At 33.8% G+C, this 17,264-nt stretch overlaps 1 protein-coding gene across 5 annotated transcripts in view; it reads left to right on the forward strand.

Annotated features, from left to right (window-relative positions):
• LOC126972317 (complexin) overlaps positions 1 to 17,264 on the forward strand; it is a 207,026-nt gene that overhangs the window by 166,979 nt on the left and 22,783 nt on the right. For all 5 annotated transcript variants that reach the window (XM_050818984.1, XM_050818986.1, XM_050818988.1 and 2 more), the window contains one exon: positions 16,135 to 16,298. In XM_050818984.1, the coding sequence (XP_050674941.1) occupies positions 16,135 to 16,298 (164 nt within the window). The remainder of the gene's footprint in view (positions 1 to 16,134; positions 16,299 to 17,264) is intronic.

The following is a 17,264-nucleotide window of genomic DNA, read 5'->3' on the forward strand; positions in this document are numbered from 1 at the left end:
TTTTAAGCTATTTTAGGGCCATACTAGTCTCGTACAGGCTGACGTCTGCGATATATTCGGTATAGTGTTATATAGATATTATTTAATATGATATGATTAGTTATATATAGATATTATATAAATATCTCAAACGACCAAACAATAAAGATGTAAAGTTTAGCTGAGACCCAGTTTAGCAAAGAGTAAATCCTTTCGGTCACTTACTGTGTATGTTACAAACAACCCACAGACTCTGACGATTGTTCTGTGCCTGTATACTCCGGTAATGCGACAAAAGCACTCAAGTAGAAAGTATTTTATGGCCACAAATGTAGCTAATGATTACAATTACGACGCAGGGCCAGCTCTCCACCGGGTCACGTAGAGCGGGCCATAAACCCGGCGGCTACTCAGCGCGCTACACTGCTATATATATGATATATCATCTCACAAATGTTTTAATCTTCCGCCCGTCGGCCGTTAAAAGCATATTGCTGTACGCTGTTTGGTCAGCTACCCGAGCCAGTCCTTCTTAAACACAATACGACAGAGAAAGTCTTTTGTGTTTTTTCTCGGCGAAGTTTGCTCTAAGATTTGCGCTGGAAAAGGTTTAAGGTTTCTTTCTGCGTGGTTGTAGACTTTGAGTGTCTTTGAGTAATATTGAAAGTTGGTCTTTTTATTTTATAAAATTCTGGTAAATATGCGGAAATGTCTATAAAGGAAATTATCTTTTGTGTAACGATCTGTATCTTATATTATATTTTAATATTGAATGAACACAGCTTTTCTCAATTCAAACAAATTACTTGATAAATAGGTAGTTATGGAGATGACCATTCAACAATTCGATACAAGCTTGATTTATCAAGAATTGTTCTTGATTTAATATTTTCTACGAAATAAGATTAAAATTACATTAAAATTACGAAGAGACAGTGAAAATATGTTATGGCACACTCTTACACACTCTCACACATTAGTGTATAACTTAAGATATATAGATTATATTTACCTGAATATCCTAAAACTCCTCTACGGCTTCTGAGGCCAGCGTCTCAAACGGGATAACTGATTTTCAACCGAGAAACATGATATTCTTAGCGCCTCGTCGCTTTTACTTGAAAACGCTTAAGGATAGCCTCACAAGACAATGCAGGAAAGTAAACATAATAATCTATACTAATATATAAAGCTGCAGTGTTTGTTTCTTTGTTTGTTTGTTTGAACGCGCTAATCTCTGGTACTACTGGTCCGATTTGAATGATTCTTTCAGTGTTGGGTAGTCCATTTATCGAGGAAGGCTATAGGCTATGTTTTTTTTTTTCAAAATTAGGGATCCGTAATAAAATTGCTATTTTGTAACACAAGGTGTAAAATCGAAAACCTATTTTTGCGTGCGCTGCAAAAACTATTGACAATAGAACAAAATGATGTACAGGCTATAATATAGGCAATATTTTATTACTTATAAAACTATCGCGTGAATTATACTTTATATGGCAAAACAACGTTTGCCTGGTCAGCTAGTATATAAATATTTTATCGATGAAATACAGAGTTATTGTTCTTTAACTCATTATTATAAATCATTATTTGTATAAAAAAAAATCCTGGGTAAATAAACTATAAGTATTCTTTTTTTCAAATCATAGTTAATGAAAAATTATTAGGTGTAGGTACGAAGGATGGTTGGTGAAAATTTCTTTAATTCAAGTTATTTAATTAATTTAAAATATTAAATAAGATATAAAATAACTTTAATGAAATGATAAACGATATATACTAAAGACATAAATCCATCGTAACAATAATGATCGTCATCGTTCAACCCGGACGGAATTACTCAAGCCGGCTCAGTAAACGTTAACACATAATAAAACAGATTTATAGATGAAATCCATTCAATTGAATTTCAATTAACTGAAACAATATCGTTAAAAGTAGAACGCGTTCAGTAATTGATTTACTTGAATGTTGTTCTTATCAACAGAATGACATACTTGATTAAAATTACGAAGAGACAGTGAAAATATGTTATGGCAAACATTCTTAGCATTTTATATAATATAATCTAGATAAACTATTGAACAAATAGTGTATAACTTAATATATTCAATTTAACTAAAAATATTCACCTGAATATCTGAAAACTCCTCTACGGCTTCTGAGGCCAGCGTCTCAAACGGGATAACTGATCTCGTAAACATAATATTCTTAGCGCCTCGTCGCTTTTACTTGGAAAAGCTTAAGGATAGCCTCATAAGAATTTATTTGCATTGTTTTCAGCAGTTTCAATATCTTGTTCGTGTATGCAATGTATTTTCTCTGAGAAAAATGGATGTATCTTTTATGGAATTCAATTTAAATTCAAATGAAATCGTTTTTCCATGCGCTTTTGAATGCCATTCTGTTTGATGTGGAACTGACTCTGATTGATTGAAAACTATTTTTATTGAATCAATTAAATTGTATATCAATGTGAAGGAGGTGTGTGGTGAGGACCTACTGCTCGGTAACAATCATCACTTTACTAGTTCATAAGTAATGCCCAAAATTCTAATATCAACAATTATATTATCAAATTTTAATATTACAGAATATCCTGATCTACAAGATTAAATTATGTGATACACTTTAAGTTGTACGATCCTAGCTAGCTTATATATTCAGTTATTTTCTTGTAATAGTTTTGGGAAGTTGAATGAAACAGTCCAGTGCCTCGTCTAATTACTAAGGTGTCTACTTTAACTTTAACACACACACACACAAGTGCACTTTTTTCTATTTATACGAACAAGTGGTCATCCATTTAAATATTCAATCCATTAAAATATTCGTTTTTTTTCGATGTTATGTTATCTCAAAATGTATGATATAGTAAAAATAAGTTATGTAATATTATGTACCTAAACATTAAGAAATAGTTATACCTGCGGATTATGGCTTAAAATGTATTAAATTGTTTCCTTTTATATAAACAGATTATTGTTTCATTAAGATTGCTCTATTACATTTTGGTACATTGCAAATCTATTCACACTGAAAAGCCCAACAATGTTTTAGTTTAGCTTTTGAAATATATTAACTTCTTCTTGCTTTTAAAACATATGACTCATTTTTTGTCCCTTTATAATATTGGAGTGAACAAAATAGATGAATTTTAGGTGGTTACTTGGATAGTACATTTATGCATACATTGATCTATTATAAAATTGTAAAATCTTTGCAATAATGTTGCATTGACCCGTTCGAAAATGAAAACCTGGACGTAAAAATAATAAAATCCACAAAATAAAAGCATCACATTTCCAGCTGTTTTCAATTTGTTTCGCGACCTCAAATTCATTTGAATATTCTCATAATGCAAATAATATATCGTTGTGAATCTGTTTGCGAAACAATAACAAAAATAAATGAAAATCAAACACAATACATTTTAAGTGAACAATTTAAATACCCTGATTTATTCAAGCCGCGAGAGATGGACAGATACGGACTTGACACGCAATATTTATATGTTTACTTTAACTCTCCTTATTAGTACTTATATTTACGTTTGTTTGTAAGAATCGTTAGTGTCAAAGAAGTCCTCGATCCGTATTTATTACAGATATTTTATAATACTGCTAGCTGACCCGGCAAACGTTGTTTTGCCATATAAAGTATAATTCACGCGATAGTTTTATAAATAATAAATAGCCTGTGTGTTATTCTGGTGTGTAAGCTATATTATTGTAAAGTTTCATCAAAATCCAATCAGTAGTTATTGCGTTAAAGAATTTCAAACATACATCCAGACATACAAACTTTCACATTTATAATATTAATAGGATCTGTCATCTGTCTTACATTCATAAAGAATAGTTTTTTCCGGTAATGTCTGTCCATCGATTAAATTATTATAAATTTAAATTCATAAGTAGTCGAATCATTTGACTGTGCAGTGTTTGTTCGAGGCAGCGGTACCCATATTAGAATGCAGTTTGACGTCATGAAGGTTATACCGCATTACGCTACGCATAAGGTCGTTTTGTATCGCGGTTTGATACAGATAATATTGATACTGTTATGGGTATGTGACACACACAGGTGGTTATCAGTTCTGTCTATTTATAAACAAAAATACTATTGACGGCGTATGATAATATAATTAGTGGATACTCGTATCACCTATCATTAAGTAAGGCTCATGCCCATCATGACATTTATAAACTGTAATATTTTGACATTGTGATGCAGTAGCCCACCTACTGAGTGATGTACTTATAATAATATAATAAAATCAAATCCAACCCTGTATTCGGCTGTAGAGCCACAGTTCGTGATGTTATCAATGTTGGCGGTAAATTATAACGTTTCCGAATAGAGCCGATGATATATGAGCGTAATATGTTGGCGCGTATCAACAAACATTTCGGACTTCGGTTTATGTCAGCTTTTTCATAGCGGCCTCACCCCGAAACGATTTTAATCTTGAATTATTAACTGCTTTATGGCCACGTGAAATTTATTCGAAAATTGGGTTGTAGTTTTTATATTTCCCCCCGAATTCTGTATTTTCCTTCTTGTTTGTGGAAAGATTACGCGGCCTACATGGGGCTCGTGACCCACTTGCCTCACACCGCGACTTACGCCGCCCCAAATTTTGATAACTGTGGCTTAGTAACTTATATCACTACATACAAAAACAGAGAAGAGAAAAGAATTTTATATAATATGCATGCTATAAAAACTATAAAACAGTAAAATGCGTGTAAAAATCAAAAGTCCAATGATTTTAAGACGTTTTGACACATTTCATGACGGTTTTTTTCTACGTAAAAATAAGTTTTGTTTCTAATCTGTAATTAATTGTAACTATAAATTAATTTATATTGACCATCTTTATATAATTCTCAATTATTATGTAATGAATAAGTATTATATTCTATTTTTAAAATGACTTACTTACGTCAACAACTATGACTCATTCGAAATTATATACCTCAGACATGAGAAGAACGAGCGCAAAAAACTCTGCAGACTTCTTATTTATTTTTTTATGACGAATTTTATATATTTAATTAATAGCATGAGGGCGGTCACTTCATCCTTAAGGCGGTGTATCAAGTTAAGAAAGTCAGTGATGTGGTGTCAATGATTAATATTATAGCGACCTTAACTTAAATTCTTATGAATTTTGTACTTTTTCTGAGATTATTCTGAAAAAGCCGACAAAAGATCTACTACTTCAACTTATCCCAGTAGTAGGCATAACAAGGTTTTGTTCGTCATCACAATTCGCTTAATATCTACAAATAATTATCAAGAGTATATAATTGAGTAATAAAATGTTAATTTATTTACATTTTTCTGTCTCAAAGAACTAAGTTATACTTAATAATGCGAAGTCTTTTTCTGCATCACAAAGATGGTATTTATATTTATATCAGCTGTATTGCAAGTGTCATAAACTAATAAGAAAACATAGTTTGTCAAATTAAAAAATAATTTATGTTTACGATCTCTCTTGTTTAGACATTTTCATCAAAATTGTAAAAAGTTTAATAATTGTTCAGCCGTGCGCGAACCGCTCCCCACTTCTACTTTCTTGGGATTTTAATTAACATCAAACTTATTTGACCCTCTTTCAGATTCTTTAATCGAAACATTAAATTTAATACACGAAATTAATAGAAAAAATATTATATTTTGAAATCTTTTCGTAAACAACTTTATGGAAATCGAGTAACACAGCAAATGTGTTTTCTGAGTAATTACAGTCAATCTAGGATTAAGAATTTTGATGTTGGCTTTAAAATGAGTCGATCAGTAATTGTAAGTACAGGTTATGTTTATAGCTTGTCGTTTAAATCATTATTTAAATTCATTATTTTAATTTATTGACATTTAAAATTTATTCCAAAGAGCTCTTTGCATTGTATTAACATATTCGGTTAATCATTAGCTTTCTTTTGCAATTATTTTCACTCATCAAAAATTTCAAAAGAATTCATTACAAAAATTAATTTAGCTTGGTTTGTGGGCTCGCAACGCTCAGAGGGGCTCAGATCTAAGGCTTAATGTCGTATGTAGAGAGATCCTGGATATGTTTAAATTACGTTTATATTTAGGTCGTTTGAAACCCTGTCTCGAAAAAGTGTAGTTATAAAACAAATTTATAATCCCCAAACTCCATCAGGCAGATACTTCAAAAATGAGTACCGATTGGAAAATAAATTTTAAAACGCATGTCCCGTGAATTAACACACTTTATTTCTTGATATTTTAAAGTCTATATTGTTGTTTTTTGAAGTTGTAACTTGGCTGCACTCTAAAGAGATTGAAGTATATGTTACAGGACAGATACAGACACAGACTCAGAGCGGGCAATGTGGCAATTTTTTTTATGAAAATTTTACCAATGGCCACCCCATCTTACTAAATTTCCGCTATGACACATAACCATCACATATATAAAAGTTATAGAGAAGTTATTCGTTTTTTTGAGATAGTCATTACCATTTTTTACTCACCAAAGATTTAGAAATACATTCTTATTATATAATATACGAAAAACACGGATAGAGGATGAAGTAGGGTTACATTAACATGACGCTACTGAGGAGGTTGTAATAGAGCATGAACGATGACATTCTAAAGTTTGCAAAGTCGTGACTTCGAATGTTTCAATGCCTTCTTTATGTAAGCCTTGTGTTACAAATATGTAAATACTTTCCGTCGTCGCTAGTCCGCTTCTTCGTACAACTTTTGCAGAAACCGCTGCTTAAGGAACAGTTCTGGTTCATAAAACTTTACTTACAAATTAACTTAACCACAATTGTCTTGAAGTTTCATTGTCTTTATAATTGCCAAGTTAAGTATTCGAGATGGAGCGCTTCCAGAGAATTATTTTCTTCTTTGTGAATCACAATAAACGTCTATGGTGGCTTTTACTCAATAGAAGAATCATTAAAAGTAGGCAACTGTCGCCTCATTCAACAATAAAGGGAATATGAATAATTACAGCTCAATCTTAAAAATAATACTTCAGCTGCCAAAAATGCGTTGCAAGTTTTTTCCACCATGAAAGAATACCAGTGACGTGCCAGTTTCAATGTTCACCATGTATTTATTGTATTTTGTAGACTTCATCGTTGTTCTGCTTGTACTCTTTGTAATGATGCTAATGAGAATAGGACCTTTGAGGCCAATCCCTTAAAAAAATTGAAGTCTGTAAACATTTTACTCTCGATGGATAAATAAATACTTAAGGAGTGGAGAGCTCTTGTAGGTCGCGAGGATGGCGAGTTTGGAATCCTTGACTGCAATGTGTTTGTGAAGCCACGTTTTTATTTACCGATACAATATTTGTACACGAGAACTAAAGGAGTAAGTACCCTTTAAAAAGGTTTTCTTGTATTTTACTTTTAATTATTATTCCCCTAGCAATTTGATTATTACCGATTTTGATACATCACTAGCCCATTAGGTTGAACCGTTGACTGTCACGAAGCCCGGATTCAGTCTTCGTCCGCCATGTACCAGTGTGTTTTCCGTTTTTAAATTATTAATGTACGTTTAATGGACGCTCTTGTCTTCTTCCTGATGATGAAATTGAGTTTAGAACTAACCTCTATTTAGAGCAATGCATGCACACTAACAGAAAGTGTCATACAAATCGCGAGTGTAAGACGTAGCTTGTCACGCACACTAAACTAATATTTCTGGTCGGTTTTCATCAGTTGTCTAACAGCAAGAGTCGTATAAATTATTTCAGATTTGTGGCACTCCGGAGACCAAACTTGTGTGGGTGATTATAAAGACTCTTACGTTGATTTCTTGTAACAAAGGAAGTTTTAATGATTAAGATTAGACCACTATTTCAAATAATCAAGACAGAACTCCTAAAGATTCTGAAGACGTACCTTACAATAACATTTTTATTCATGTTTAATTGTCTTATTTAAGCATATTTTCATACAAACGGAAACTTCATTGTGATAGACGTTCTTGCACTTTTTAACAGTTTTCTTCTATTCTTTGTTAGAGAACTATAATTGCTTTTGACTAAGATCGTTAACATTTAAACGTGCGTTGTATGAGCTCGTAGGATTCTTTATTGTGCCGTTTGTTAAAAAGTTTATAGAACTTATAACTAACATTCGTCGTTAATAAATTGCAATCTTCAAAATTTTAGCCAATCGGAAGAACCAAAGGTCAAATATTTGGGAAACGTAAATTTTTAAAGATGAGCCAAAATTATAAGGAAAAGTAGGTGAACCGTGCTTTGTATAGTAGGTTGCGAGGTAATAAGTTGTTATCGAATGAAGGTACCTGAAATACATTGTTAAACTGTTACAATGTACAATGGTTGATTCACAAGAGGGTTGGAAAGTTGTCGCGCAACACGAAGGCCGAGCTAACCATAGAGTGTGTTGGAGTTTCCAAGTCTATTATTGGACGGATCGATAGCTAGGCCTAACGCGGCCCTGTGTCTATTGCTAGAGCAGATTACCAGTCACGTGCCGCCGCGTCTGAAACACAACACAACTTAACCTAAATAGTTTATTATTTCATATCAGCAAGCGGATAACTGACAAAAATAAGTAGCTTATAAGAATAGTTTTTAGAATTACATCTGCGAAGAAACTTAAGAGCACACATTTAAATAGATTTCAGCTGATAGCATAGCTTTACACTAATACCAGGTAAAAAGATACCGAGTGCGCTAAATCATCAAAAAGTAACCTACGTAAACACACAACATTTGTCAATATGTAATAGACAAATAAATTGATAGAAGTTAGTTTGTTATTTGTATATATAGTCGTATATTGTATAATACAAATATTATTTTGTATTATACAATATACAACTCTTGATGACACCGAAAAAACACCGCTATCCCGCAGTGTCAGAGCTCAATTCCTGAAGTACATTTCAGACCGAAAACTATTCGGTACTCTGTTTTTCTCGCACGTCAGGAAGTCGAGTGGGCTGGATGGCATTTCTGCAATCGTGCTTAGAATGTGTGCCCCTGAGTTGACGCCGGTACTAACGCATTTATTCTAGCATTTATACTCAAGAGGCTGTGGAAGACAGCTCTTGTCCATCCGGTCAACAAAAAGACTGTTCGGATCCGTACAAACGTACGGCATCTATTACGTCCCTGCTCTCCAAAGTCATGTAGACCATTAAATTAACTGCAAGCTCTTGGTATAGAGGGTCACAAGTTGATCAACGACCGACAGTACGGCTTTCGCCATGGTCAGTCAGCAGACGATCTTCTGGTAATACCTAACACATAGATGGACGGCAGCTATCGAAAACAAGGGAGAAGGCCTGGCAGTTAGCCTGGATATAGCGAAGGCGTTTCATCGTGTATGGTATAAGCGGCTTCTCTCAAAACTTTCATCATTTGGGGTTCCCGAGAGTTTAAGCAGGTGGACCTCCTACTTCCTCACTGGGCGTAGCATACAGGTCGTTGTCGACGGTTTTTGCTTGAACCTTCGGGTTCAAGCAAGCCAGTGAACGCTGGAGTGCGCAAAGGCTGTGTGCTATACCTGCACTGTTTCTTTTGCATATCATTTACTATGCACTGGCAATACCGTATACACAGGCCATGCAGGTTTCTCTCGTTTTCTCTTTAAGTTTCGATTATTCAAGAGTTATAAAATCAACAATAATATGTCAGATACAGTTGCATTACGTCCAGAAAGTAGTGTATTAAAATTAAGTGTCGATGATCTACCAAAAAAAATATTCTAATAAGATATTTTTAGGATAAAAAAAACTACAAAGGACTATTTTACTTAAATTTATTCTGGCTTTAGGATAATTATATTTCCACTTAATCAACAACAAAATTGAAACATTATATTATTTATTATTACATTAGATATGAACACAGTAATTATAATATCGCCAATAATAATCGCGCTAACTTGTTTACAAAATATCCAATCATGTTTATACATCGTAAAGCTGTTGTTTGCCTACGTCAACGGACGAACAAACAACTCGTAAAATTAATAGGGCGATATTCATCATTAAGGGCTCTAACAATATTTCGTCCCTTGAAGAATTTTATGTAATTTTGGGATCGTCTTAGCCCCTCCTTTAATTACAGGGCTGGTTCGCTTCCTTCGCCTTAGCGTGTATCTCATAATTCATAATTTCGCATTTTTTTTTAAATATAAGAGACAGCTCGGGTATCTCAGTTTTGATCGTTATACTTAACGTTAGGAATATAAGTAGCATACCCGCTACAAAATAGAAGATTAATATCATAAAATTAGGTGTCTCAATACATTTTAAATTATTTTATATGAAAAGACAAAATGCCTGACCATTTCGAAAATCTAAGACCATTGTAATTTTTAAGTCGTGGAAAAGTGTATTTTATAAATACCTACTAAATTATTTTGATTTCATTTGAATTAATGGTGAAAATTGTTAAAAAACTAAACATTTTCAATGAATTGAATAGTTTTGTTACACTATATTTTTTTTTGTTAATTTAATAAGCTTCTCTCTATTTTAATAGTTGATTTAAATAAATGTTAATAGATTGGCTGCGCACAAACTTAGTAATTGGTTTTATTATTCATTGTAACCAGAAAACATATTGAAAATGTTAAGATATGCAGCGGAACAATACAATACTCACCCCCGACCGTCCACTGGCACCATGTATCAAGTTTCCCACGCGATGAATTAAAACCAAACTAAATCTGTAGTCTGGCGCGGCGCTGGTCACCACACACGGGAGCTTCACTGTTGATTGGATTGCCTATCAACTGTAGACTCGCGTGGTAGCTGACTTATAACGCGGCTCATTCAATTTGTGTACCGCCAAATTGGATACGAGACCAACTTGACACATCCTCGATATTCCACTGTGTTCGTTTTTAATTTCTTATGTTCATTGGTATACGTCGTGGGCTTAGATTATTAATACATCTAGATAGAGTCTCTTGCTGTTAAAAAATAGGCCAGGAGTAATACTAAGATGTGCGTGACAAGCTACGTCTTACACGTGAGATTTGTACGATACTGTGTGTCAGTGTGCGTGCATTCCTCAAAATGTAGGTTAGATCTAAACACAATTTTTTTCGACGTTTTACAGCTGTTATACTCGTAGCTTATCTGGACGTGTAAACGATCTAAGCTCGTGGGCTTGTTTTGTCACAATCAGCGGAGGACAACAATAGTTCTGGCACGACCAAGATTCGTGCTATATGGTGAACATATATCGGTTGGCAATGTCCTTTTATTTTCTCGGTTACTAACACAGTGGACGATGGTTATTCTTTGGCCATCATGTCTACAAACCTGTCTATTCTTAACAAAACAAGCATCTGGGTTTGGTTTTGATGTAATAATATGTGTACAAAGGGTAACTTAAAAGAAACTTATAGAATCGCATCATTCAGTACATGTTTTTGGCAACATTAGATAATTGTAAAGTTGTAATTCATATTATTAAATTTCGTGTTACTTATTGTATAACTACTTACCCAATCAATTGATGACAATCATTAAATTGAGGTATTATGGAAATTTATTTTCACTTTACTTAAAATTTTCCATTTCATTCCATCTTCTGGAATGGCCACCAAAACTTTTTTTATGAAAATAAGTTAATTTACTCATCTTGGGCAAGACATTCACCTGATGGTACGCCCTGCCCATCACAATGCAGTGCCGCTCAGTCATCTTCAGACAACATAGTAATCCGACCGGTAACTTCACCAGCACGGCTCCCTTCATACCGGAACACACACACACACCACTGCTTGGTGGTAGACGAGGAGACGTCGTGATGCCGATTCAGCGCGCACACTCTACAAGATATTATTATTTTGCAAACGCCAAATAACTCCAATTTAATTGAAATATTTCTCTTCATTCATAACTTAACACTCAATTATTCCACATTCCTCAAGACGCGACATTGCCTCGATATGTCAATTTAAAAATAAACCGCTCAGAATTCCCGCGAAATTCGATCGTGAAATGAGAGAAATTTCTCGAATAAAAGCCATAATTATGTCGCCCTCATCTTCATAGTCACGTAGGGTCGCATGCCGAGGTCGAGACAGGCGCGCACCAGAATTCAATTTGCCGACGCGCTCTCAATAAGCATTCCCATTAGAGACGGCTCTCGTGGCGATTCGATTACGAGCGATAGCTGGTGTTCATTATCTGGTTTATCTGGGATTTTTAACCGACTGAGATTTATACCCTTTATAGTACAGTTAATATATCATCATTTCCGCCGTTCGTTTCCTCTGTTCAAAGTTAAATATCTTGTTCTCAGATGCAAACTGCAGATACTTGTCACCCTCTAGTTTTGTTTAATTATAATATATAATATAATCATATTATGTAATATTTTATTTAAACTAAGTATTTAATTTATTATAAGTAGATGTAAGTTAAGACATCGCTCTGTGTTTTTGCTGTAAATACTTTTAAATTTGCTTCATAGTGAGAGGTAAACCAGCAAAATGTGACATATTATGACAACACCTTTAGGCTTTCGGGATATAATGTGGTGATTTTGAAGCCTTAAGATGGAGCGCAACGTAGGTGAGGGGATGAACATAATATAATAATATTTACTATCCCGAAGGTTTTATGTGTAATTAATCGTTTACTTTAATTATAAATAATTTCGTTATTCCCAATTTTTTTTTTTCATCTCAACGTTATTATCAGACATTCCTCGAGCATAAAAAATCAATTTATAAGTGAGTTCTGAATAAAAGATTACTATTCAAATTGTTTGATGAATATTCAGAAGTAATTACTTTAATGGAAGATGAACATTATTCGTATCTTTTACTTAGTCACACAAAATTTGATGACCAGTCGATCAATATGAAATTTAAGACACGATTTTATTTTATGAATAAAAATTAGGAATATTTTTTTCATTTTGGCAGCTCATGAAACAATAATACTTTATATTGCTGTAAGAGTTCTTCTAATGAAAAAGTAATCGACCTTTTATTAAAAGGCATAAAAAGGCATAAAAGCCATTTATTTTCTCAAAATGGATTCCCTTAGAATTCTTTTTCATGTCATTTCTAATAACTACTAGATACTACTACCGCTTCGGAAACAAATGGCACTCTGAGAGAGAAGAAGCGGCGCAAGAAACTCTCCCAGCATTCTTTTTTTGCGCTTTTTTCAATAAAAATATACAATATTGTACAGTCATTTCTATCGCTATAAAATAATCACAATCTAGTCCCAGGCTGTCCGATCATTTAGATATTCAGCAGTGGAGTAATAGGATTTAGGACAGAGCCATTTTTTTGTAAAACATTTAAATTTATTTATAGATAATGCCTGAACAGTGGCTGGGACTTTATTGTAGAAGTGTATACATTAACCCTTAAAGCTATTATGTATCTTATGAAACCTACTAGAATTAGTGACAAGCAATCCCTTATTTCTAGTGTTATAATAATGAAATAATATTAGTTTCCATAATGGCGCTACTTTACATTTTATTAGATAACAATAGGTAAGTATAGAAAATTGGTGATATTGTTAAGTAAGTTACTTAAAATTGGTGTGGTTGTTGGTAAAATTATATTTTTAAAATGTGTTTAATTCAGATAAATCGTTAATAATTTCATGTTATAAACAACAATAGTAGAGCCAGGCTATCTCCCAGAGCAAGGCCTTGATAACAAAAAAATTTTAACTGGTTAACTTTATATTTATTTTCGTAATATTTATTGAGCGCACCACTACCATTTGGATGTTACACTCTTGTATTGGTTCGACTCCTGCGGATATAACTGGTTAGTAAAGGCTACGAGTATTAAACAACTTACGAAACGTTTATACTCCAAAAATTATAGAACACACACATTTGAACAGTTTTATTTCAAACGGGTTCTAAGACTTGCTTACAAGTCTGTATTAATTATACTAAAGTATCTGATTGTAACATCAAAATAACAGCTTCCATTAAACGTGTATTATGTGTAAATAATACTACCACATTTTGTTTCTGTCTAAATATAAGGCTTAATTATATTATGTCTCAAACACTTATTAAAGTATCACTCTTTAAAATGTGGTCATTATCCTTTTTTTCAGTTATTGTTGAAATTACTGGCCCGATACTTATACCAGTATTTTTAATGACATATAGCTCATGTAGTGTGCTCAGAAGTAATTTACAATACTTCAATTTAAGAATATTAATGACTAGCTGACCCGGCAAACGTTGTTTTGCCATATAAAGTATAATTCACGCGATAGTTTTATAAGTAATAAAATATTGCCTATATTATAGCCTGTACATCATTTTGTTCTATTGTCAATAGTTTTTGCAGCGCACGCAAAAATAGGTTTTCGATTTTACACCTTGTGTTACAAAATAGCAATTTTATTACGGATCCCTAATTTTGAAAAAAAAACATAGCATATAGCCTTCCTCGATAAATGGACTACCCAACACTGAAAGAATCATTCAAATCGGACCAGTAGTACCAGAGATTAGCGCGTTCAAACAAACAAACAAACACTGCAGCTTTATAATATTAGTATAGATATGCCAATAAACAAATTATAATCTGTAAATGATTGAATGCGTAAGTAACGTTGGAGTCGTTCGTATTAGGAAATATAAAGAAAATGTTATCAGAAAATATAACCTTAGCTACAGTTAGTAGAAAAGTGTGTTACTCGGCATGGGGTAGCGTGGTCGGCAGTTCGTTCACCTCGTACACAGCGGCAGTTACCGCACGAGCACTTCATGGCTGGTGACTAGCTCCGGAATTAAAATAGTCTAAGTGGAGGCTCTCGAGCTGAAACATAATGTATGCCTGATTGCTGCACAATCGCTGGGAGAGATGCAGCTTGATTGCCTTCAACTAAACTTAGATGTTGTTTATGTAAGAAGATAATGGAAATCAATTAGCCCGGAACCGATGTTAAACATTAAAATTTATTCATATTTTGGAGATCTGTACCATTATAGTATTACATTTGTATCTGCCTGCCAGTCTGTCAACATATCTACATATCTATTTGTTTAGGAATGTGATACTAAGTACAATTACAAATCAATTTGTATATTCTTTATCTTCTTTCCTTTTTTTGCACAGTTTTGTTCAAAACATAAACCAATTTATATTTGATTAGCGTGACTATTTATAAGTGTTACTCCCTAACCCTTTCAGTATCAATTACCAGAATTAGAAAAATCTATAAAGCCGCAACACGCAACCGGCGGCAACCGGTGCGCACCACTTGACACCAGTTCAATCCGCCTCGGACCGGTTTCGCACACTCGAGCGCGTCGCAACATGGCCGACGAAAATCCATTACACGTCAATATAAGCATTTGTCAATCGCGAGGCTGGTGCGCGCGATAGGGAAATAACGTTCCAAGATTTACTTACTTTTATTGTTTCGTCTCTAGTTTAAGCTAAGATAGAAATGCAATTTTGCAAAAAAAAATGCCTTATACTAGACATCTTTTCATTGATGTAATTACATTTTTCTAGATATGCATACCATAATTTGACATTTATACGCAGCCATAATTTCCATATTAGCACTTATGAAAGTCAGGATCTACGACTCATTCGGGAGAGATATTATTCAGTCGGCACAAGAAATTCAGCGCAGGGCAATTTTAATTAGCATCTTGTCTCGTTTTATGTTCTAGTGTGTTAGAATTTATCGAACCTTTGATTTCAGCTGCATTTTAACTTTAACTTCCTATCGAATTTTATTTTTCACAGCGGCCTCATTGCCCTACGTTTTTATACTTACGTTTCTCTCTCTTTATAATTGAGTTTCTCCCTGTATCATAAAATATATTACATGGAAGTTACGAGCTTAGAGTGGGCAACACAGTTTTTATTAGATACGAAATTGTTATTAATGTCTTTACCAGTTAACGCTTCCGTTGGTCACTATGAATAATGTCGCATATTTTTTAAATAAATAGGGAGTATATAGTAATTGATCTTTAAGTTATTGGTTGAGACATTTGGAGATAATACTAAGTATTTGTAATATTTTATTATTAAGAAACTGGTTTAAGAACTAACAACGCACCTCCATCATAAGGAAATATTATTATTTTTCAAACAATACACGATCTTGTGATAACTAATGAATATTCTTTTGTTTCAGGTGCAGTGGGTGGTGATGGTGATGACAGCGATGATAAGGAAAAGGAAGAAGAAGCCGAACGTGAGCGGCAAGAGGCCATCCGTGAGGCAGAAGAGCGGCGTAAGGAGAAACACCGCAAGATGGAAGAGGAGCGGGAAAAGATGAGGCAAGAGATTAGAGATAAGGTGAGTTTCTGATAGAGACACGCTGGTGCCATAGATTACAACCATTACACAGCTATAACCCACCACACCAAACGGAACATACTTCCAGTTTCTATTAAAAAGGAATTAAAAAATAGCGCTAGTTAAACTCGTATATAATGGTTGAAGTTAATATTCATATAGAATGTACCAACAAAGCGGTGTCGTTGTCCAATTACGTTGTGAATGACATCGACAATTACGTCGGAAACGGGTCAAGCGTCCTCACTCCACACTCGGCGTGTGCCACGTAGCGACCTGCGTCCCGCGTGTGTTGCTACCGACCCACTCCACACCAGCTCGGATGACGTCATTGATTGTTCTGATGTTTTGTTCTAAAACTAGCGTCTCCACTTCACCACTATTAAATCCAATTTGATTTCAATTTCAATTTATTACATTCAATTGAATATGGAAAAAGTATAATCCGCACTCGACAAGCTCCGTACCATCCTTCTAAATACCTTTATATTTCCATACTTCTACTTTTTTAATAAAATTTCGTCACAGTATAATTTCGTACTAAAAAAATTATTATTTAATACCCTGGGCGGTCGCTCCATTCTCAATTTGATACATTAAGAAAGTAATTTACGTTAACGTAAGCTTTACCTTATAAAGGTTTTTTAGCAATTCTTTTGAATTTCAAAACACTTCTTCCGTACATTTTCTGGGGTCACGTTCTAAAAGCATATAGTTCGCCCAACAAAATACTTACTAACTCGACTTAGTCGAGTGCTAATTATAACAAGTTTATATTTGTTTTACATATGATCACAGTTTCTGGCAAATTCACCAATGTGCCTATGAACATACGAAACAGTACCGAGGTTTAGGGTACCTTTAGATACAGAACCTAAGCAAGACTGGCTCTCAACTGAAAATCACCGATGGTCCCATACTCATTTAGTGCATTATTGGGATTTCATATTATCCTTGAAATATAAT

The sequence above is a fragment of the Leptidea sinapis genome, chromosome 26, assembly GCF_905404315.1.
Source record: "Leptidea sinapis chromosome 26, ilLepSina1.1, whole genome shotgun sequence".
Classification (NCBI taxonomy): domain Eukaryota; kingdom Metazoa; phylum Arthropoda; class Insecta; order Lepidoptera; family Pieridae; genus Leptidea; species Leptidea sinapis.